Source organism: Chrysemys picta, chromosome 17, assembly GCF_011386835.1.
Source record: "Chrysemys picta bellii isolate R12L10 chromosome 17, ASM1138683v2, whole genome shotgun sequence".
Taxonomy (NCBI): domain Eukaryota; kingdom Metazoa; phylum Chordata; order Testudines; family Emydidae; genus Chrysemys; species Chrysemys picta.
The window spans coordinates 26158953-26180935 of record NC_088807.1 but is presented as its reverse complement, the minus strand read 5'-3'; the positions used below and the strand labels follow the sequence as shown (position 1 = coordinate 26180935).

The 21983-nt window shown below is 70.4% G+C and overlaps 2 protein-coding genes across 8 annotated transcripts; both read left to right on the top strand.

Moving 5' to 3' along the window:
- The first annotated feature begins 364 nt into the window (after positions 1 to 364).
- On the top strand, positions 365 to 5385 carry LOC101950726 (putative testis-specific Y-encoded-like protein 3). Of its 2 annotated transcripts, none has more exons than XM_065571253.1 (7): positions 365 to 1739; positions 2622 to 2699; positions 3184 to 3295; positions 3378 to 3523; positions 3601 to 3677; positions 4198 to 4298; positions 4550 to 5385. In XM_065571253.1, exons 1-7 carry the CDS (start codon positions 816 to 818, stop codon positions 4564 to 4566), a joined length of 1455 nt encoding a protein of 484 aa, XP_065427325.1. In that variant the 5' UTR covers positions 365 to 815; the 3' UTR covers positions 4567 to 5385. The 2 variants fall into 2 exon arrangements, with proteins under 2 accessions (XP_065427325.1, XP_065427324.1); XM_065571252.1 differs by having other exon boundaries at positions 367 to 1739; positions 4546 to 5385.
- Positions 5386 to 8321: 2936 nt separating this feature from the next.
- On the top strand, positions 8322 to 19311 carry LOC101950441 (semaphorin-3F-like). 6 transcript variants are annotated; one of them, XM_065571250.1, is made up of 19 exons: positions 8568 to 8696; positions 10022 to 10142; positions 11128 to 11237; positions 11615 to 11775; positions 12201 to 12263; positions 12441 to 12644; positions 13053 to 13146; positions 14042 to 14161; positions 14467 to 14606; positions 14999 to 15113; positions 15606 to 15675; positions 15794 to 15938; positions 16259 to 16481; positions 16694 to 16782; positions 16983 to 17024; positions 17553 to 17710; positions 17991 to 18058; positions 18457 to 18587; positions 18681 to 19311. In XM_065571250.1, the coding sequence occupies exons 5-19, from the start codon at positions 12243 to 12245 to the stop codon at positions 18939 to 18941; spliced, it is 1881 nt and encodes a 626-aa protein (XP_065427322.1). In that variant the 5' UTR covers positions 8568 to 8696; positions 10022 to 10142; positions 11128 to 11237; positions 11615 to 11775; positions 12201 to 12242; the 3' UTR covers positions 18942 to 19311. The 6 variants fall into 6 exon arrangements, with proteins under 6 accessions (XP_065427320.1, XP_065427318.1, XP_065427317.1 ...); XM_065571245.1 differs by lacking the exon at positions 11128 to 11237 and having other exon boundaries at positions 8335 to 8696; XM_065571247.1 differs by lacking the exon at positions 11128 to 11237 and having other exon boundaries at positions 8346 to 8696; positions 12525 to 12644.
- The last annotated feature ends 2672 nt before the right edge of the window (positions 19312 to 21983 follow it).

Here is a 21983-nt window from a genome sequence, read left to right as displayed (position 1 = left end):
GATCTATTGTTTGCAGTGCATTACTACGTGTAATGCACTATTGCACACAATGCCTTGTATGCACTGCACTCTCGTGTGCAACGCACCATTATTTGTGGGGCTCTATTCTGTGCAGAGCATAGGCTTGTGCAATGCACTATTATACATCACACAATCTTGTTTCTGGTGCACTCTCGTGTGCAAGGCACCGTTGTTCCCGGAGCACTACGTCGGCGCAATGAGCAATTACGCGCCACGTGCATTTGCTCCGCCTGGCGGACGCGCGCTTACCCACAGCTCGGTGCCCAGGGCGCAAGCGCCGCATTCGGCGTTACTGCGCATGCACCGAGGGACGTTCCTGCCAACGCGCATGCGTCCCGCGCAGTCTCCCTTTGAGACACTGCCGAGGGCCCCCGCCCCGCCCCATCTCTGGCGGACGCGACCGAATCCACCGAGCCTGGTTCCGCCTCCTGCCCATTGGCCGCCGCCGAGAAGGCGCCCGTCGTATCAGCGTCCGGGTCCCCCACGTGGGAGGCGGGACGAAGGCGGAACCCGCGACGATTGCTGGCGCCGCCGGCCAGTGGCCGCCCGGTTCGCCCCCCCACGTGGGACGGAAGGCTTTCCCCTCCCGCCGTTGGCGGGGCCGCCCTGCCGCTGGCCAATCAGAGCGGGAAGGGGAGAGAGGAACAGAGGGGGGAGGGAGAGACGCGCGAGGCGCTCGAGTTTGGCAGTTGGCGGCGGCCGTTGCTCCCCTCGCGCCTCTTCCGTTTGAAAACGAGGGTTGAGCGGGAGGGGGGCTGGCGCGGCCCCGCCCCCGGGCCTGAGCGGACCGAACCATGAGCGGGGACGGGGGGATCCCCCGGACCCCACCACCCTCCCCGGCCGCCAAGCGCCGCCGCCCGGGCCCGCTGCTGAAGGAGACCGAGGCCGCCCAGGCGCTGACCCAGCTGACGGCCTGGGGGGGCCTGGAAACCGCCGGGCGGCAGGGGGCGCCCGCGGCCCAGGGGGACCTGGAAACTGCCGTCAGCGGGCTGGCGCCCCCTGCTGGGGAGGGGGGCCTGGAAACTGCCCTCCCCCCGCGGGGCAGCCTAGACACCGCCGGTAGCGGGCAGGGGAGCCTCGAGGCTGTCGCCAACGGGAAGGGGAGCCCCAAGACCGCCGGCGGCAGGAAGGGGGACCAAGAAACTTCTGAGGGGGAGCTGAGCCCCCAAGGTGCAGCCAGGGTGAAGAGGAGCCTTGAAACCGATTCTGCTGCGGAGAAGGGGGTCCTGGAAACCGCTGCCACAACGACGGGGAGGCTCGACACCGACACCCCTGAGGGGAAGGGGGTCCTGGAAACAACAGCTACAAAGATGGGGAGGCTCGAGACTGATGCCGCGGAGGGGAAGGGGGTCCTGGAAGCCGCCGCTGCCAAGATGGGGAGGCTCGACACCGCCGCCGCTGAGGGGAAGGGAGGCCTGGAAACCGCCGACGGCCGGGAGGGGCGGAGGAAGAGGAGGGCGGAGGAGGAGTGCTCCATCATCTCGGTGGGGGAGGAGGAAGAGGAGGAGGAGGAGGGGGCCGCGGCGGCCCGGCCGGCCCCGGACACGGAGCAGTACCTGGAGGCGCTGGAGGCGGTGCAGCTGGAGCTGGCGGCGGTGAACGAGCAGGCCGGCTGCGCCTTCCGCATCCTCAAGGCCAAGTTCGGCCACATGCGCCGGCCCCACCTCGAGCGCCGCAACCTCATCATCCAGAACATCCCCGGCTTCTGGGTCACCGCCGTATCCCTCCGCCGGGGGGCGCCGCAGGGCTGGGCGGGGGCGCTCTCCCGGGGGGCGGGGGCGCTCTCCCGGGGGGCGGGGGCTGGGCGGGGGGCACTCTCCCTTGGGGGGGCGGGGGCTGGGCGGGGGCGCTCTCCCTCCCTGGGGGGCGGGGGCTGGGCGGGGGCGTTCTCCCTCCCTGGAGGGGGCGGGGCCTGGGCAGGGGGCGCTCTCCCCGGGGGGGCGGGGCCTGGGCAGGGGGCGCTCTCCCTGGGGGGGCGGGGGCTAGGCAGGGGGCGCTCTCCCCGGGGGCTTGGCAGGGGGCGCTCTCCCCGGGGGGGCGGGGGCTGGGCAGGGGGCGCTCTCCCCGGGGGGCGGGGGCTGGGCAGGGGGCGCTCTCCCCAGGGGCCGGGGGCTGGGCAGGGGGTGCTCTCCCTGGGGGGACTGGGGGCTGGCCAGGGGGCGCTCTCCCAGGGGGGCAGCGCCTGGGCAGGGGGCTGGGCGGGGGGCGCTCTCCCCAGGGGGGCGGGGGGCTGGCCAGGGGGCGCTCTCCCTGGGGGGACTGGGGGCTGGCCAGGGGGCGCTCTCCCAGGGGGGCGGGGGCTGGGCAGGGGCTGGGCGGGGGGCGCTCTCCCCAGGGGGGCTGGCCAGGGGGCGCTCTCCCTGGGAGGACTGGGGGCTGGCCAGGGGGCGCTCTCCCAGGGGGGCGGGGGCTGGGCAGGGGCTGGGCGGGGGGCGCTCTCCCCAGGGGGGCTGGCCAGGGGGCGCTCTCCCTGGGAGGACTGGGGGCTGGTCGGGGGTGCTCTCCCCAGGGGCTGGGGGCTGAGTGGAGAGCGGGGGGCTAGGCCTGGAGAACCCAGGCATCTGAGCTCCTGTTGCGATTCCTTGACTCAGGCTCCCCAGTTCCTCAATCACCCCCAGTTGTCGGCCATGATCAACGACCGCGACGAGGACACCCTGAGCTACATGACCAACCTGCAGGTGAGAGCGGGGGGGTGGGGGCCGGGCTGGGCTCCCGGACGTCTGGGTTCTCTCCCTGGCTCTGGGAGGGGAGTGGGGGCTGGAGGTTAGAGCAGGGGGGGCTGGGAGCCAGGACTCCTGGGTTCTCTCCCCAGCTCTGGGAGGGGAGTGGGGGCTGGTGGTTAGAGCAGGGGGGGCTGGGAGCCAGGACTCCTGGGTTCTCTCCCTGGCTCTCAGAGGAGTAGGGGGACCAGAGTGGTGTGGGTGGGGGTTTGCACTGTGGAAAGTCTCAGGCCCGGACTCCTGGGTTCTCTTCCCGGCTCTGGGAGGAGTAGGGGGACCAGAGTGGTGTGGGTGGGGGTGCGCACTGTGGAAAGTCTGAGGCCCGGACTCCTGGGTTCTCTCCCCGGCTCTGGGAGGAGTAGGGGGACCAGAGTGGTGTGGGTGGGGGTGCGCACTGTGGAAAGTCTCAGGCCCGGACTCCTGGGTCCTTTCTGCCCCCCAGGTGGAGGAGTTCACTCACGCCAAGTCGGGGTGTAAGATTAAGTTCTACTTCAGCGGGAACCCCTACTTCCAGAATGAGGTGATCGTCAAGGAGTTCCAGCCCGCCTCCTCAGGTACGGGGCGGGGCTGCTTTCGGGGGGTGCTGGGGGGCGCTCCCCACGCCTGCCCCCTCACCCCTGCCTCTCCCCCCACCAGGCCGGCTGGTGTCACACTCCACCCCCATCCGCTGGTGGCGGGGCCAGGACCCCCGGGCCCACGGCCGCAAGAGCCCCGAGATGGGGCGCAGCTTCTTCAGCTGGTTTGGGGACCACAGCTTCCCTGCCGGCGACCGGATCGCTGAGGTGAGCCCCCCCTGAACTCCCCAGCCCCCCGCCGGACGCCCCTCCCGCCTCTTACCCCTTCTGCTCTGTGCCCCCAGATCATCAAGGAGGACCTCTGGCCCAATCCCCTGCAGTACTACCTGATGGGTGAGAACGGGGGCGCCGGGGACGACAGGTGAGACTGCGCCCCCCGCCAGAGTGGGGGGACATCGGGGTACGGCAGGCTGGGGAGCCAGGCGCTGTGGGGAACTTGTCGGTGGCTGAGAAGTGCATGCTGGGTAAGCCCCGGGGACAGGCGCTGAGCATTGTGTGTACCCCGGGGGCCGGGCGCTTAGCATTATGGGTAACACAAGGCGGGCACTAAGCATTGTGGGTAACCCGGGGGGCGCCGAGCATTGTGAGTACCCCGGGGGGACGGGCACCAAGCATTGTGGGTAATGGGAGGGGGGCGGGCGTCGAGCATCATGGGTACCCGGGGGGACGGGTGTCGAGCATTGTGGGTAACTCGGTGGGAGGACAGGCACTGAGCATTGTGGGTATCCTGGGGGGGTGGGCGCTGAGCATTGTGGGTAATGGGGGGTGGGCGTCAAGCATCGTGGGTACCCGGGTGGGGGGAGGGTGGGCGCTGAGCATTGTGGGTAACCCGGTGGGGGGACGGGCGCCGAGCATTGTGGGTAACTCTGCGGTGCCCACAGCGGGACCGAGCACGGGGACGACTGTGTGGTGATCGTGGATGACGAGGGGGAGGAGGACGAAGTGCAGGAAATCATGGACGAGGAAGAGGACGGCGAGGAAGGTCAGTAATGGGGGTCCCTGGGTAACACCCCCTCCCCCAAGGGGCTGTGTCTCTGCGCCGGGCGGGGGGGTTCCTTGTGACGGGGGCAGGGCTGGGCGAGCAGGGGTTGTGGGACGGGATGGGGGGGGGGGGTGTGGAGTCGGGGGGGTTGTGGGTCGGAATTGAGGGGCACCGGTGGAGTGGGGGGGCCGTGGGTCAGGATTGGGGGGCGCCGGCAGCACCCACGTCTGTCCCCGTCCCCCCCCAGGCAGCGCGGCGGAGGAACTGATGGCGGCGGCGTCCGGCCGTGGCTCAGAGCCGGAGGAAGACGGATGATCCCCCCCCCCGCCCCACCAGCACCCGAAGACGGACCAGGATCCCCCCCCCCGGCGCCCCCTGCTGGGCTGGACTCTGTGATTGAGCTTTGCCCGCGGCCCCAGCTCAGGGCTTGGGGCAATTAATCGCATCCCTTAAGTTATTGAGGGGGGCTGCAGTTCCCAGCCTGGCCACTGGGGGGCAGCGCTCCCCCCGCCGCGTCACAAGTGGGGCAGTCGTCTGGGGGGGGGGGCCTGGGCCTGGTGGAGTCGGGTATCGGCCCAGGGCGCTGGGGGCATGGTGGGTAAATACCCCCCCCCAGTGGCCGGGTGGGGCCCTGTCTGGCCATGGGAGAGGGGCATTGTGGGTAAATAACCCCCCCCCCCCAGTGGCCAGGGGGGGCCTGCCCCTCCAGTGGCCTGTTCCGTGCAGCTCAGGGTCTTTTTCCATTAATTAATTGTGTTCAGTGGTTGGCCGTTAACACCCCCCCAGCCTCGGGCCCCCCCCGGACCCACTGCCAACCTCAGGGCTCCCCGAGCACCTCCGCTGCACCCCCCGCAGCTCAATCCCATCAGCCCTGGGGCTGGGCACGATGTGATCTGCCTGTCTGCTGGGGGGCACCGTGGGGCAGGGTGGGGGGCCCCTCTGATGTCTTGTAGCCGTGGGTCAGGTGCTGGGCTGGCCAGCCCCGGCGCCCCCCATGGCCGCCCTATGCAATGCTACTGAAGGGGGGGAGGGGGGAGTTGGACACGGCCCCCTGAAAACAAAGCACTTAATATACGGAGAGATTTCACCCCTCCGGCTCCTTCCTGGTGCGCCGCCCCCTGCCCGCCCGCCGTGGGGTCCCCACATCCGCCTGCCCGCGCGCCGAGGGGTCCCTCAGCCCCCTGCCCATCCAGCCCACCTGCCATGGGGTCCCCCTGCTCGCCTGCCGTGGGGTCCCCTATCCCCCTGCCCATCCGGCCCGCCCGCCGTGGGGTCCCCCCATCCCCCTGCCCGCACGCCGAGGGGTCCCTCAGCCCCCTGCCCATCCGGCCCACCCGCCGTGGGGTCCCTCAGACCCCTGCCCATCCAGCCCACCTGCCATGGGGTCCCCCTGCTTGCCCACTGTGGGGTCCCCCCAACCCCCTGCCCATCCGGCCCACCCGCCATGGGGTCCCCCTGCCCGCCCGCCATGGGGTCCTTCGGCCCCCTGCCCATCCAGCCCACCTGCCATGGGGTCCCCCTGCTCGCCCACTGTGGGGTCCCCCCATCCCCCTGCCCACCCCGCTGTGGAGTCCCTCGGCCCCCTGCCCATCCAGCCCACCTGCCATGGGGTACCCCTGCTTGCCCACTGTGGGGTCCCCCAAACCCCCTGCCCATCCGGCCCACCCGCCATGGGGTCCCCCTGCCCGCCCGCCGTGGGGTCCTTCGGCCCCCTGCCCATCCAGCCCACCTGCCATGGGGTCCCCCTGCTTGCCCACTGTGGGGTCCCCCCAACCCCCTGCCCATCCGGCCCACCCGCCATGGGGTCCCCCTGCCCGCCCGCCATGGGGTCCTTCGGCCCCCTGCCCATCCAGCCCACCTGCCATGGGGTCCCCCTGCTCGCCCACTGTGGGGTCCCCCCATCCCCCTGCCCACCCGCCGTGGAGTCCCTCGGCCCCCTGCCCATCCAGCCCACCTGCCATGGGGTACCCCTGCTTGCCCACTGTGGGGTCCCCCAAACCCCCTGCCCATCCGGCCCACCCGCCATGGGGTCCCCCTGCCCGCCCGCCGTGGGGTCCTTCGGCCCCCTGCCCATCCAGCCCACCTGCCATGGGGTCCCCCTGCTCGCCCGCCGTGGGGTCCCCCTGCTCGCCCGCCGTGGGGTCCCCCCTGCCCATCTGGCCCACCCGCCATGGGGTCCCCCCATCCCCCTGCCCACCCGCCGTGGGGTCCCTCGGCCCCCTGCCCATCCAGCCCACCTGCCATGGGGTCTCCCTGCTCGCCCACTGTGGGGTCCCCCATCCCCCTGCCCATCCAGCCCGCCCGCCTTGGGGTCCCCCCATCCCCCTGCCCGCACGCCGTGGGGTCTCTCGGCCCCCTGCCCATCCAGCCCACCTGCCATGGGGTCCCCCTGCTCGCCCACTGTGGGGTCCCCCCAACCCCCTGCCCATCCGGCCCACCCACCATGGGGTCCCCCCGCTCGCCCACTGTGGGGTCCCCCCATCCCCCTGCCCACCCGCCGTGGGGTCCCTCGGCCCCCTGCCCATCCGGCCCACCCGCCATGGGGTTCCCCCGCTCGCCCACTGTGGGGTCCCCCATCCCCCTGCCCATCCAGCCCGCCCGCCTTGGGGTCCCCCCATCCCCCTGCCCGCACGCCGTGGGGTCCCTCGGCCCCCTGCCCATCCAGCCCACCTGCCATGGGGTCCACTGCTCGCCCACTGTGGGGTCCCCCGAACCCCCTGCCCATCCGGCCCACCCACCATGGGGTCCCCCTGCCCGCCCGCCTTGGGGTCCCCCAATCCCCCTGCCCGCGCGCCGTGGGGTCCCTCGGCCCCCTGCCCATCCATCCCACCTGCCATGGGGTCCCCCTGCTCGCCAACTGTGGGGTCCCCCCAACCCCCTGCCCATCCGGCCCACCCGCCATGGGGTTACTCTGCTCGCCCACTGTGGGGTCCCCCATCCCCATGCCCATCCAGCCCCGCCCGCCGTGGGGTCCCCCCATCCCCCTGCCCGCACGCCGAGGGGTCCCTCGGCCCCCTGCCCATCCAGCCCACCTGCCATGGGGTCCCCCCAACTCCCTGCCCATCCGGCCCACCCCCCGTGGCGTCCCCCATCTCCCTGCTCGCCCGCCGTGGGGTCCCCCCATTCATCTGCCCATCCAACCCACACGCCGTGGGGTTCCTCGGCCCCCTGCCCGTCCGGCCCACCCGCCATGGGGTCCCTCCATTCCCCTGCCCGCCTGCCGAGGGGTCCCTCAGCCCCCTGCCCATCCAGCCCGCCTGCCATGGGGTCCCCCTACCCGTCCACTGAGGAGTCCCTCGGCCCCCTGTCTATCCAGCCCACCTGCCATGGGTTCCCCCCAACCCCCTGCTCATCCAGTCCACCCACCGTGGGGTCCCCCCAACCCCCTGCCCACCCGCCAGGGGGTCCCCCATCTCCCTGCTCGCCTGCTGTGGGGTCCCTCCATACTCCTCCCCATCCGGCCCACCCGCCAGGGGGTCCCCCCATCTCCCTGCTCGCCTGCTGTGGGGTCCCTCCATACTCCTCCCCATCCGGCCCACCCGCCGTGGGGTCCCCCAGCCCCTGCTCGCTGTGGGGTCCCGCTGCCCACAGTGGGGTCCCCCCATCCCCCTGCCATGGGTCCCTCATCCCCCCCAGGACGTCCTTCCTGCCCGGCTGTCTGAGCAAAGGGGCCGTAGCAGACCCCCCTTCCCCACCCCCACCCCAAGCTGAGAGAACCCAGGTGTCCTGGCTCCCCACCCCCGCTGTGGGGGCATTGCTGAGTCTCGAGGTCTCAGGGTCTGGTTCCCGGGCCTGGGGCGCCAGCGAAGCCCGGGTGGGCTCGTGGGGCAGCAGAGATATTCCCAGCATGCACTGCTGCGGGGGAGCCCCCAAAGGCTGCAGCTCCCAGCATGCCCCTGGGCTGGGGGGCTCCCCACATCGTCCTAGATCTGTTCCCCCCCCCCCACTGCTTCTCCCTCCGGGAACCCCCCCACTTCCCCCTTGAGGGACACCCCCCCCCCATACAGTTCCCCCTCCCCCCTCTGGGGACCTGCCCCTCCTCGGACCCCCACTTCCCCTCCCCCCTCCGGGGACCTGCCCCTCCTCGGACCCCCACTTCCCCTCCCCCCTCTGGGGACCTGCCCCTCCCCTGACCCCCACTTCCCCTCCCCCCGCCGGGGAGGCCCCATCCCCTGCGCTGTTCCGGGGCCCGCCCCCAGCCAGGTGAGGGGGGAGGGCAGCGGGCAGGGAGGGGTTAACGGGGGGGGGGGATCAGCTGCTGGGCAGGGATTGGCCGGGGGATTATCGGCCCCCTTCGTCCTGGGAACTTCCCATGGGGGGGGCGAGATCTCACCCCCCCGCGGGGCAGCCGGACGCGGAGCGGGGACCGAGACGACTGGGAGCCGGGACAGAGCCGGGGTAAGGGTCCCCCCAGCGCCCGCCCCACAGCCCCCGCCCCCCCCCGACCCACAGCCCCCGCCCCCCCCAGCGCCCCCCACTCCCGCCCCACAGCCCCCGCCCCCCCCCAGCGCCCCCCACTCCCGCCCCACAGCCCCAGCGCCCCTCACTCCAGCCCCCCCCAGCGCCCCCCTCCCGCCCCACAGCCCCCGCCCCCCCCCAGCGCCCCCCACTCCCGGCCCACAGCCCCCGCCCCCCGCTCCCGCCTCTCAGCCCCAGCGCCCCCCACTCCCGCCCCCCCCAGCGGCCGCCCCCTCCCGCCCCGCAGCCCCCCACTCCCGACCCACAGCCCCAGCGCCCCCCACTCCAGCCCCCCCCAGCGCCCCTCACTCCCGCCCCGCAGCCCCCAGCGCCCCCCACTCCAGGCCCCCCCCAGCGCCCCTCACTCCCGCCCCACAGCCCCCGCCCCCCCCCGACTCTCAGCCCCCAGCGCCCCCCCACTCCCGACCCACAGCCCCCTCCCAGCCCTGCTGGTGCCCCCCACTCCCGACCCGCAGCTTCCGCCCCCCCCAGCCCCGCCGGTGCCCCCCACTCCCGCCCCACAGCGCCCCCCACTCCCGCCCCACAGCACCCGCTCCCCCCAGCCCCCCCAGTGCCCCTCACTCCCGACCCGCAGCCCCCGCCCCCCCCCAGCCCCCGCTCCCCCCCAGCCCCCGCTGTCCTAGATGTTGTTAAGTCTCCTTGGCCCTGGGATGCAGGGGGGCAGGTGCCCGCTTTGGGACAGGAAGTGAAGGAGCACCCCCCTTCTTCCCCAACTGCAAGGACGGGGGGAGGCACATTTCGGGACTGGCCCGGGGGGGGGGGGGTGCACATCCCAGCATGCACCTGGCCGCACCTGGGGGGTGGAGCCTGCAGGTTGTAGCTCGTGCAGCTGGGGGCTAGGGAGGCAGGAGGCCGGGTGGGGGGAGGGCTTGTTCCCTGCAGGTGGGGTGGGAAGATCAGCGCCCCCCCCCGCCCGCCCGCCCGCCCGCCCGCCACGCACTGGGCTGGTGGGGCCCACATGCCATGTCCCCTGGCTTCACCCCATTGCTCTGCCTACAGGGGGTGGGGTTTGGCTTGGGGGGGCTCTTGGGGGTTGGGCACTCCCCAGGGGCACTGATGGGGGCTCAGCTGGGGTATCCCAGCCCCTCCAGCCTGCAAGGGGGTTTGGGGGGCAGCGCAGTGTGTCCCCCCTGGGGGGGGGTTGCCCCTGCCCCACTGCTGGCCCCCCCAGCGCTCGGCCCTGCCGGCCAGGGGAGAGCGTCCCCCTCCCTGCCCCCCGCCTACCTTTTCTCCTTCTCCCATAGGTGCTGCCTGCCCCCGCCATGGCCCCCCCAGTGCCCGCGCTGCTGATGGCCTTGGTGCTGCCCTGTGCCCTGGCCTGGTCCAGCTCCCTCAGCACCCCCCGCATCTACCTGCCCTACAAAGGTGAGGGGGGGCACAGCCCCGTGCCCACTCCCAGCCGGCTGGCATGCACACACGCGTGCAAAGCGTGCGTGCACGGTGATAGACGTGTGCAGGACGTGGGCGGTCGCCTGCAGAGATGTGTGTTTAGGTGAACACGCCTGCTCCTGGATGCTGGTGCACACGCGTGTCTGTGCGAGCAGACGGGCAGCCCGAGTCCTGGCCGGGTCACCAGGGGGCACGTGGTGCGGAGGTACCCGAGGTGCCCCCCCGCTCCTCCCCCTCCTTGCTGGGGACTCCGGGATCTGGTTACCCAGTCGCAGGGAGCGGCTTTCCCAGAAAAGCTTAAAATACCCAGAATGCCAAGCAGGGCTGAGTCTCCCCTCCCCCACAAGCCTCCTGTGTCGTGCAAGATGCTGACCAGTCGTGCAACGCGGCACCCAGCTGTGCAACGCGGCATCCAGCCGTGCAATGCATCAAGACCACCTGCCTGTCGTGCAACACGCTGACCAGTCGTGCAATGCACCATCCAGCTGTGCAATACATCAGGACCACCCGCCTGTCGTGCAACATGCTGACCAGTCGTGCAACGCACCATCCAGTCGTGCAATGCACAGGGGCAGTGGCTCCCCGCCATTGTCTCAGTCCCAGCCTGGCTGGATATAGCTGTGACACACGGCCCAGACACGCCACAGCAGGCACCTGGCATGGGGCGGGCTGGAGGTCACCCCCAAAGGCTGCAAAGCCCGGGGCTTGTGGGGATTTCCGGCAGGACGCCTGGGTCCCGTCCCTGGCGCCGGGAGGGCAGCGGGGGCTGGTGGGTTAGAGCAGGAGGGGCTGGGAGCCAGGACTCCTGGGTTCTCTCCCCGCTTTGGGAGGGGAGTGGGGGCTGGTGGTTAAAGAGGGGGGGCTGGGAGCCAGGACTCCTGGGTTCTCTCCCCAGCTCTCGGAGGGGAGGGGGGTCTGGTGGGTTAGAGGAGGGGGTAGTTAGTCCCCCCTTCTCCCCCAGGAACCTGCCCTTGGCCCCGGCTCTCGGACCCTGGCCTGGAATCTCCCCCCGGGGCTGTGCCAGCCGTGCCCGCGGGGGGGAGGGGATTGACACGCTCAAGGTCACTGCAGGTGGGAAGCTCGCAGCGCGGCCTGGCACGGGGCTGGAATGCGGCCGGGGGATTTCAGGGATTATTTCTGGGCTTTGCTCTGCCCGCCCCCCCCCCCACCCCCAAAATACCCCCTGAGCTCAGCCAGCGCCAGGCAGATTAACGGGGGTGGGGACCACTCCAGCTGCTGCCCGGGGCGGAGGGGGGGCTAGGACTCCTGGGTTCTCGAGGGGGGGCTGGGAGGGTAGTAGGGACTAGTGGTTAGAGCAGGGAGGCGGGGAGCCAGGACATCTGGGTTCTCTCCCTGGCTATGGGAGGGGAGTAGGGACTAGTGGTTAGAGTGGGGGTGCGGGGAGCCAGGATGCCTGGGTCCCATCCCAGCTCCATCGCTCCCCCCAGAGCTCCTGCAGACCCGCACCGCCCGGCCCTTCGCTTTCGCCTTCAACACCAGCGACTATCGGATCCTGCTGGTGGACCAGGACCAGGACCGGCTCTACCTGGGCGCCCGCGACTACCTGGTGGCCCTCGACCTCCACAACGTCAACAAGGAGCCGCTCATCGTAAGGGGGCCCGGACGCCTGGGTTCTCTCCCCGGCTCTGGGAGGGGAGTGGGGGCTGGTGGGTTAGAGCAGGGGGGGCTGGGAGCCAGGACTCCTGGGTTCTTTCTCTGGCTCTGGGAGGGGAGCGAGGGCTGGTAGGTTAGAACAGGGGGGCTGGGAGCCAGGACTCCTGGGGTCTCTCCCCGGCTCTGGGAGGGGAGCAGGATCTGGCGGGTTAGAGCGGGGCTGGGGGGGAGCCCGGACTCCTGAGTTCTCTGGGAGGGGAACGGGGTCTGGTGGTTGGAGCGGTGGGGGTGGGGGGCTGGGTGCCCGGATGCCTGGGTTCCCTGGGAGGCAGGAGGAGTGCAGGGGGCGGGAGTCGGGAGCACGCCCTGGGGAGCTGGTTCTGGGGTCCCCATCTCAGACCCAGTCTCTGCTCTGCCTAGATCCACTGGCCGGCGTCCCAGAGCCAGCAGAGCGCCTGCCGCATGGCGGGGAAGGGTCAGCGGGTGAGATGGGGCAGGGCCCCCCAGTCCCCCCCCCCCCGGTTCCCCCTCCCCACAGCCCTCCCCCGCCCTGTCACCCCCCTCCTGAGACCACGCAGGGCTTCCCCAGTTACCCCCCTGCCTCCCGCCCCCCTGCCGGGAATCTGCCCCCAGGGACACCCTTTGTCTCTGCACCCCCAGATCCCCCTGCGATTCCCTCCCCCCCATTGGGGTCCCAGCTCTGCCCCGACTCACCCGCCTGCGCCCCCCCCCCCCCCCGCCCAGGGCGAGTGTTTCAACTACGTGCGTCTGGTGGAGCCCGTGAACCGCACCCACCTGTACGTCTGTGGGACGGGGGCCTGCCAGCCCATCTGCGCCCTGGTGCACCGCGGCTGGAGGTCGCAGGTGAGCTGGACTCCTGGGTTCTCTCCCAGCTCGGGGAGGGGAGGGGGGTCTGGTGGTTAGAGCAGGGGGACTGGGAGCCAGGACTCCTGGGTTCTCTCCCGGCTTGGGGAGGGGAGGGGGGTCTGGTGGTTAGAGCAGGGGGGATGGGAGCCAGGACTCCTGGGTTCTCTCCCGGCTCTGGGAGAGGAGTGGGGGCTGGTGGTTAGAGCAGGGAGGATGGGAGCCAGGACTCCTGGATTCTCTCCCCAGCTCTGGGAGGGGAGTGGGGGCTGGTGGTTAGAGCAGGGGGGGCTGGGAGCCAGGACTCCTGGGTTCTCTCCCCAGCTCTGGGAGGGGAGTGGGGGCTGGGGTAGCAGGGCAGGGTGCTGGGGGTAAGAGCTCTGACCCCTGCCCCCCCGTCCCCCCCAGGAGTACCTGTTCCGCATGGTGCCGCAGTCGCTGGAGCCGGGGAAGGGGCGCTGCCCGTACGACCCCCGGCAGAGCAGCCTGGCCACGCTCGTCAGTAAGTGGGGGCTGCGGGTGTCACGGAGTCTCAGGTCGGGCCCACTCCTGGCCCCGTGCGGTCCGTGGGGGGAGCCCCTTTTAGTGAGACAGCCCTTCTCGGGGTCCCCTCTCTCCCGGGCTCAGGCCCCTCCACCTCCTGGAGCCGCACCTCTCTGAGCCTTAGCACGTCTGTCTCTGCCCTGGGCCCCCCAGGGAGTCCCCTTGCTCTGGGCCCCCATCTCCCCGCTCCCAGAGGGAATAATGCCCCCCCCCCCCCCCCCGTTCTCTAGTCCGGAGGGACTCTCAGCCAGTATTGCACAGGAGGGTTATCAAGCGTCTGACCCCAGCACAGGAAACTCTCCGGCCTCAGGCCTGGCCCCCCTCAGCCCAGCACATCCCAGTCTCCCCTGCATCCAGGGGGGCTCTGCCTGCTCCCCCTCTCCAGCCCAGAGCCCCCCTGCTCCCCAGCTGGGCATCTGATACCCCCGGCCCCAAGCCAGGGAAACAGGGTCGCCTGGGCCCCTCTCCCCTCTTCTGTCCTCTGGCCCCTTGGGCTGGAACCGGCTGGTTCCGGTCACCGGGGTCCTCTCCCCGCAGCCCATTGTCCCCCCACTGGCCAGAACCGGCTGTGACTCTGGGTCACCAGTCGCTGGGGTCTCTGTTCTCCAGGCCATCGGCCGGGGTCCCAAGTTCCTTCTCCGGGTCTGTCCCAACGAACTCCCTCTCCTCTCCCCTCGTTAAACCAGGGACACCGAGTCCCACCCCCGCGGCGTGCAAACCAGTGACAAAACCCAGAGAACCCCCCACTTCATTACGGGGGGCCAGAATCTGTCTGTCCCTCTGCGGGGGCGGGGGCTGCTCTGTGTGTGTGGGGGGGTCTCATTCCCCCTCTCACGGCCCCCCCTGCCCCGCAGACGGGACGCTCTACGCCGGGCTGCACGTGGATTTCATGGGCACCGACGCGGCACTTTTCCGCACCCTGGGCCCCCGGCCGGCCGTGCGCACGGAGCAGTACGACTCGCGCTGGCTGCATGGTACGGGGGGGCCGGGAGTGAAGGGTGTTGGGGGAACGGGCCGGGGGGGCTGCAGGTCAGGAGTGAGGGGCAGTGGCTGGGCCAGGGGGGCCAGGCCAGGGGGGCTGCGGGTCCGGAGTGAGGGGCGCCAGGGGAGCTGGGAGGGCTGCGGGTCGGGAGTGAGGGGCGCCGGGGGAGCTGGGAGGGCTGCAGGTCGGGGGTGAGGGGCGCTGGCTGGGCCGGGGGGTGCTCTGGGTTAGCAATGCCCCCTTGTGGCAGACGCGGGCGTTGCACTCACCTTGGCTCCGCCCCCACCTCCCCCCCAGACCCCGTTTTCCTCCGGGCCCACGTGGTGCCGGACAGCTCCGAGCGCAGCGACGACAAGCTCTATTTCTTCTTCCGCGAGCGGGCGCTGGAGGGCGCCGTGGGGCCCGGCGTGCTGGCCCGGGTCGGCCGGGTCTGTCTGGTGAGTGTCGTGCAGGGGGCGCCGGGGGTCCGGGCATGGGGCTGGGCAGGGGGCGCTCTCCCCTGGCAGTCAGGGGCTAACTCCCCAGCCTGGCTTCCCCCCCCCCTGAAATTCAGGGATTGAACCCTGGTGTCCGGGCCGAATTGCAGCTCGGAGGGGCCCGTTCGGCCTCTTGAAACTTCCACTCCAGTTTGAGTCAATAACAGGCATCTTCTTCACTTCCTGTCCCAAGCTGCTCCCCAGCCGCCCCGCCCCAGAGGTGGCTGCATCTCTGCCCCAGGCGGGCCATCCCCATGCAGCATTCTGTGCGGCTGTTCCCGAGGGCTCCGCCCCAGAGGCGGCTGCATCTCGGTGCCGGGCAAGCTGATCCTTGTCCCCTGTGTCTCTCCCAGAACGACGACGGCGGGCAGCGGGCCCTGGTCAATAAGTGGACGACGTTCCTGAAGGCCCGGCTGGTTTGCTCCGTGATGGGCGAGGATGGAGTGGAGACCTTCTTCGACGAGCTGCGTGAGCCGGGGGGGGCCGGGGGGGGCAGGGACGTTCCCCAGGGCTCAGTCTGAGCCGTAGCCGAACGCCCGCAAATTCCTAGTCCCGACTGCGCCAGCCAGGACAAGTCAGGTCTGGGGACGGCCCCGGGGCAACACTGACGTTTTCCCTCTGGCTCTGGGGCAGGTCCCAGCCGCGTTCGCGGGCAGGGAACGTCTCACCCCACGGCTGAGGTCACCACGCATGTTTCCCTGGGACACTGATGTTCAGCGGGTTATGAGCTTTCATCCAGGCAGACGTCAGAGCGGGGACCGTAGTAGTGCAGCCAGTCACAGGGGCGGGGGGCTGAATACAGGGTGTGGAAGAAGGTCACAGATGGGAGGGGGGCCCAGGATGCCTGGGTTCTCTCCCCAGCTATGGGCAGGGAGTGGCTTACAGCAGTGGGGGATGGGAAGGGAGCCCGGACGCCTGGGTTCTATATGTGATTCATCTCCTCCCCGCCCCCCTTTCCAGGAGACGTTTTCCTGCTGCCGACTCAGGACGAGAAGAACCCCCATGTGTACGGGCTGTTCTCCACCCTGGGGTGAGTCGGGGGGCTGGGGTGGGCATTGGGGGGGCTGGGGATTTGGGGGTGGGGTCTCGGACGGGGCAGGGCGACCCCAGGGGGGCTGGGCAGTCTGTAATCCCCCTGTCCCCCCCAGGTCGGTATTCCGGGGCTCGGCCGTCTGCGTGTACCCCCTGAACACCATCCGCAGCGCGTTTAACGGCCCCTTCGCCCATAAAGAGGGGCGCAGCTACCAGTGGGTGCCCTACACTGGCCGCGTGCCCTACCCCCGCCCCGGAGCCGTGAGTGGGGGCTGGGGGCCCGGACGCCTAGGTTCTTTCCCCGGCTCTGGGAGGGGAGTGGGGGCTGGTGATTAGAGCAGGGGGGGGCTGGGGGCCAGGACTCCTGGGTTCTTTCCCCGGCTCTGGGAGGGGAGTGGGGGCTGGGGGCCCGGACGACTGGGTTCACTCCCCAGCTCTGGGAGGAGGTGGGGCTGGGGCTGGACGCCTGGGTTCTTTCCCCGGCTCTGGGAGGGGGTGGGGGCCGGGGGGCGGCGGCTCTGGGAGGGGGTGGGGCTGGGACCGGGGCCGGACGCCTGGGTTCTCCCGCTCTTTCCCCACAGTGCCCGGGCGGCGCCTTCACCCCGGGACTGGGCTCCACACGCGAGTTCCCAGACGAGCTGGTGATGTTCGTGCGCTCGCACCCGCTGATGTACGACCCCGTGTACCCGGCGCCGCGGCGCCCCCTGCTGGTCCGCGCCGGCCTCCCCTATGGCTTCACCACGCTGGCCGTCGACCTGGCCCAGGCAGCCGACGGGCGCTACGAGGTGCTCTTCCTCGGTACCGGTATGCCGGACGCCTGGGTCCCATCCCCGGCGGGGAGCCCGGACGCCTGGGTCCCATCTCTGGCTTGGTGGGGGAGGAGGGATGGGTGCCCGGACGCCTGAGTCCCATCCCTGGCCTGGGTGGGGGAGGAGGGATGGGAGCCCGGATGCCTGGGTCCCTGGGGGGGGGCAGTGGCTCCCCCATCTCAGGTGCTCTCTCCCCTCCCCCCTCAGACCGGGGCACGGTGCAGAAAGTGGTGGTGCTGCCCAAGGACCCAGGTGTCCTGGAGGAGCTGACCCTGGAGGAGGTGGAGGTGTTCAAGGTGAGAGGCCCCGCCCCTGCTGTCCAGGCCCCGCCCCTTTCCTCTGGGCCCCACCCCCTTTTGTTCCACCCTTCCATCTTAGCCCTGCCCCTTCCCACCAGGCCCTGCCTTCTGTGGCTCCTCCCCCTCCCTCTAGGCCCCACCTCTTTCCCTGGCTCCGCCTCTCCAGTGGGTTCACCGCCCCTCCCTTCTCCCCACAGACCCCCGCCCCCGTGAAGACTCTCTGGATTTCGTCAAAGCGGGTAGGTCGGGGGCAGGGCTACCACACCCAGAGGTGCCATGGTCTGGCAGGGGGGCTGGGGGCCCGGATGCCTGGGTTCTCTCCCCGGCTCTGGCAGGGGAGTGGGGGCTGGTGGGTTAGAGCAGGGGGGGCTGGGAGCCAGGACTCCTGGGTTCTCTCCCCGGCTCTGGGAGGGAGTGGGGGCTGGTGGTTAGAGCAGGGGGGGCTGGGAGCCAGGACTCCTGGGTTCTCTCCCGGCTCTGGGAGGGGAGGGGGGGTCTGGTGGTTAGAGCAGGGGGGGCTTGGAGCTAGGACTCCTGGGTTCTCTCCCCAGCTCTGGGAGGGGAGTGGGGGCTGGTGGTTAGAGCAGGGGGGGCTGGGAGCCAGGACTCCTGGGTTCTCTCCCGGCTCTGGGAGGGGAGTGGGGTCTGGTGGTTAGAGCAGGGGGGGCTTGGAGCCAGGACTCCTGGGTTCTCTCCCTGGCTCTGGGAGGGTGTGGGGGTCAGTGGGTCGGGGGGGGTCCGTCCCTCAGGTGCGCGTCTCCCCCCAGCACCAGCTGTACGTCTCCTCGGACGTGGGCCTGACCCAGCTGAGCCTCCATCGCTGTGGGGCCTACGGCCCGGCCTGCGCCGACTGCTGCCTGGCCCGGGACCCCCACTGCGCCTGGGACGGCCGCCGCTGCGCCCGCTACAGCCCCGCCCCCGCCAGGTGAGCCGCCCGGACGCCTGGGTCCCGCGCCCCGGGGGGAGGGGCCTGCTACAGCCCCGCCCCCACCAAGTGAGCCGCCCGGACGCCTGGGTCCCGCGCCCCGGGGGGAGGGGCCCGCTACAGCCCCGCCCCCGCCAAGTGAGCCGCCCGGACGCCTGGGTCCCGCGCCCCAGGGGGTGGGGGCTTCGAGCGGGGGGGGCAGAGGGGGCGGAAGGTGCAGCTTGAGGGGGGAGCTGGTAGGGAGCTGACGCTGTGTCTCCCCCCACTCCCCCCTCGCCAGGCGTGTCCGGCGCCAGGACATCAAACACGGAGACCCTGTTCGCCAGTGCCGCGGCTTCAACGCCCTGGGTGAGTGCCCCTCGCGGCGGGGGCTGGGGCAGCTTGGACGCCTGGGTTCTCTCCCGGCTCGGGGAGGGGAGGGGAGTGGGGGGCTGGGAGACAGGATGCCAGGGTTCTCTCCCGGCTCGGGGAGGGGAGTGGGGGTCTGGGAGACAGGACGCCTGGGTTCTCTCCCGGCTCGGGGAGGGGAGTGGGGGGCTGGGAGACAGGATGCCTGGGTTCTCTCCCGGCTCGGGGAGGGGAGGGGAGTGGGGGGCTGGGAGACAGGACGCCTGGGTTCTCTCCCGGCTCGGGGAGGGGAGGGGAGTGGGGGGCTGGCAGCAGCCTGGACGCCTGGGTTCTCTCCCGGCTCGGGGAGGGGGGGTGTCCCTGTTGCTGCCCCCACTGACGTGTGTGTCCCCCCCCAGCGGAGCAGGAGCTGGCAGAGCAGGTGCAGTTCGGGGTGGAGGGGGGCAGCGTGTTCCTGGAGTGCCAGCCCCCCTCCCCCCATGCCCAGGTCCGGTGGCTGCTGCATCCGGAGGTCGGCACCCGGCGCCCGGTGAGTGACCCCCCCCCCCCCAGCTACAGCCCCCCATTGCCCTGGGGGGGGCATGGAGGATCTGACCCCCCCGTGTCTCTCTCTGCCCCCCAGCTGCCCCGGGAGCGGGTCCTGCTGCAGACGCCCCAGGGGGCCCTGCTGGGCCCGGTGACGCTGGCGGACGAGGGCCGGTACCAGTGCGTGGGCACCGAGAACGGATACACGCGCCCCCTGCGCCGGGTGCTGCTACGTGTCCTGCCCCATGGCCTGCTGGGGGGCTCCCCGCCCCCCGTCTGCCAGAGCCCCTGGGGCCGGCCCCGGATCAGAGCCGAGCCGTCTCTGCGACGCGACCGGAGCTCCCCCCCCCGGAACTGACTGGGGGCGCCGAGGCCTGAGGCCGGGGTGAGGGGCTCGGACCCCACCGGGGGGGGGGGGTCGTTTCACATTCCAAGGGGGACCCCGGAGCGAACCCCCCCGGGGAGGGGGCCGAGGGGGGGCTCTGCCTGGTGCCCGCATTTCCTTTCCATGGACATCGGCCCCGTTGTTGACTGCCGGGGGGGCCCGGACGCCTGGGTTCCCCCCGGTTTGATTTGTAGAGTCTATTTTTTCACGGCTGGGGGGTTTCTAACGTGGCTGGATTTGGGTTTTTTAAAAGTAATTTATTTTTGATTTCCTGTGACCCCGTCGATGCTGTGGACGAAACCGGCTGCCAAAGATTAAAGGGGCCAACGTTTGATTTTCTAAATGTGCCCCCAGCGCATGGCGAGGGGCTGGCTCGTCAATCGGGGGGGAGGGCCCCGCAGGCCCTGCCAGCCCGGCCCTGGGATCTCCCCACCCCCCACCCTGGCCAGTGCCCCTCACTCCCGACCCGCAGCCTCCTGCCAGCCCAGCCCTGCCCCCCAGCCCTGCCGGTGCCCCTCACTCCCGACCCGCAGCCCCTGACCCCCAGCCCTACCCCCCCAGCCTGGCCAGTGACCCTCACTCCCGACCCGCAGCCCCTGCCAGCCCGGCCCTGGGCTCCCCTCCCGCCCCGAGGGAGGTTGGGGGGTGGGGGGCAGCGTCTACCCGTCCTGCGTCAGCGAAGGGGGTTCCCAGCTCCCCAGGCCGGCAGGAGAATCCGTCCAGCCGCCCGGAGCGTCTCCAGGGCCGGGGCCAGGCCGCGATGAGGAGACCCCTGAGCCGGGAGCGCTGGGGGATACGTGAGCAGCTGGGCTTGGCCCGGGTTGTCGCCAGCAGGGGGGGGGTCAGTTCCCTTCCTCAAAAACCCCAGGGCGAGAACCAGAAACGAGCCAGCCGAGGGAGAGAGGTGCTGAGAGGCGAAGGGCGGCCTTGGACCCGGGCCGGGAAGGCCTGGGGAGGAGCCGGACTCTGGCAAACGAGGGGCAAATACAGAATTGGGCCAAACCCGACCGTGAAGAGCAGCGAGCCGGAGCCTGGGGCCCGGAGCGGAAGCTGGAAGCTGCTCCGCGACCCGTGGGGCCCCTGGGCGAGCCAGCTGCGAAAGGGTCACTCAAGAACGACAAGGCCATTGCGGAGAAATGAATCGAATTCGGTCTTCACGGCCGAGGATGGGAGGGAGATTCCCAAACCGGATCCCGTCTGTTTAGGTGACAGATCTGAGGAAGTGTCCCGGATTGAGGTGTCGCTAGAGGAGGGTTTGGAACAAACGGATAAACGAACCCACACTAAGTCCCCAGGCCCACATGGGCTCAGGCAGGAACTCAGACGTGCCGTTGTCGTCTGTCCCCGCTGACGAGGACGGCTCCTGTGCCGCCGATCGTTACAAAGGGCTCCAGCGGTGCCCCCCGGCAATTACAGGCCGGTGAGTCTGACTTCAGTCCCGGGCAAACAGCTCGAAAGTGTCGTAGAGAACAGAACGGCCAGACACGGAGCTCACCACAACTTGTGGGGGAAGAGGCAACGTGGATTTTGTAAAGGGAAATCGTACCTCACCAATCTACTAGACTTCTCTGAGGGGATCCACCAGCCGTGGCCAAGGGGATCCCGGGGAGATCGTGGACTTAGATTGTCAGAAGGCCTTTGACACGGTCCCTCGAGCAAAGGAAGACGAATAAATGGTCAGTTCTCAGCATGGAGCGAGGGACCTCGTGGTGTCTCCCAGGGGGTCTGTGCTGGGCCCCGTCCCAGTCGACAGAGCGGTGAGGTGGCAAAATTTGCAGACGATTCAAAAAAGGACCTCACAAAACTGGGTGACGGGGCAACAAACTGGCAGGCGCAATTCAACGCTGATAAATGCCCGTGGGAAACCCCGTCCCAACTCTGCAGATACAACAGTGGGCTCTGCATTAGCTGCTGCCACTTGGGAGAGACCTTGGAGTCAGAAAGTGCCTCTTTGTGACTCCCTGGTGTGACCACAAAAATATCCCAGAACAGTCCCGCGGGGGGCAGAGGAAGTAAAGCAGGACGGGTTGTTTACTCCTCCTCCTCCTCCTCACACAGGAACCAGGGGTCACGCCATCAACTGAGCAGGCAGCAGGTGTGAGACAAGCCAAAGGACGACAGTAGCCTGGGGAACTCCCTGCCACAGGATGCTGTGAGGGCCTAGCAGGGCTCAGAAAGGAACTAGAGCAGTTCCTGGGGGTGGGCCGGGGCCACTACTGGTGGAGAGAAGGGGATTAGTCGGGTGTCCCTTTGTCCCTCCCCCCAGGGGCCCCTTTTCCTTCCTCCTGTCTCCCCACCTGGACATCTGGGTTCCTCTTTCTTCCTCTCACTCTTCCCCCTCCCCCCACTGGTACTCGGACGCCTGCGTGCCCCACAGCCCGGCCCTGCCCGGCCGCCTTGGCCCCTCCTGTCTTCCCCCACCCCCCAGATACCTAGGTTGCCCTTTTCCTCCCCTGGCCAGACACCTGGGTCCCTCCCCTTCCCCCCTGCAGCGAGAGAGGATGGGGTTATAGGACGGCCGGGGAAAGGACCCCCCCACACCCGAACTGGGCCCCATTTGGCCGTGTCCATTGTTAGTGGTCTCAGGACAGCACCCCAAACATCCAGCTAAGAGCAGGTTGTGTGTGTGTGTGCGTGTACGCGCTGGGCATGGCCCCTTCCTCCGGCCACGACGGGGACACGGACAGACACGGAGAATGTCAGGAGGGGCCGTGGCCTTCGCCCCAGACAGGGATTCCCCCCCTCCCCCCCCAGCCACCTACCTCCGGTCAAACAGGGGAAGCCCCTGGGTCTGATCTGGGGGGGCAGGTGGGACATTGGGATACACCCCCCCCCAGCCCCACTGTGTCCGCTCGGAAGGGTGCAGCAGATGGGGAAACTGAGGCACGGCCAGAGGGGCTGGCGAAGAGCCAGAAAAGCAGTCGGGGTTTGCGGTCCGGGGTCGTGGAGCCCTCGCCCGGCTGGGCCCAGCTCCGTGATCCCGTAACCCAGCTGGGGGGATTTCCAGCACTGGCC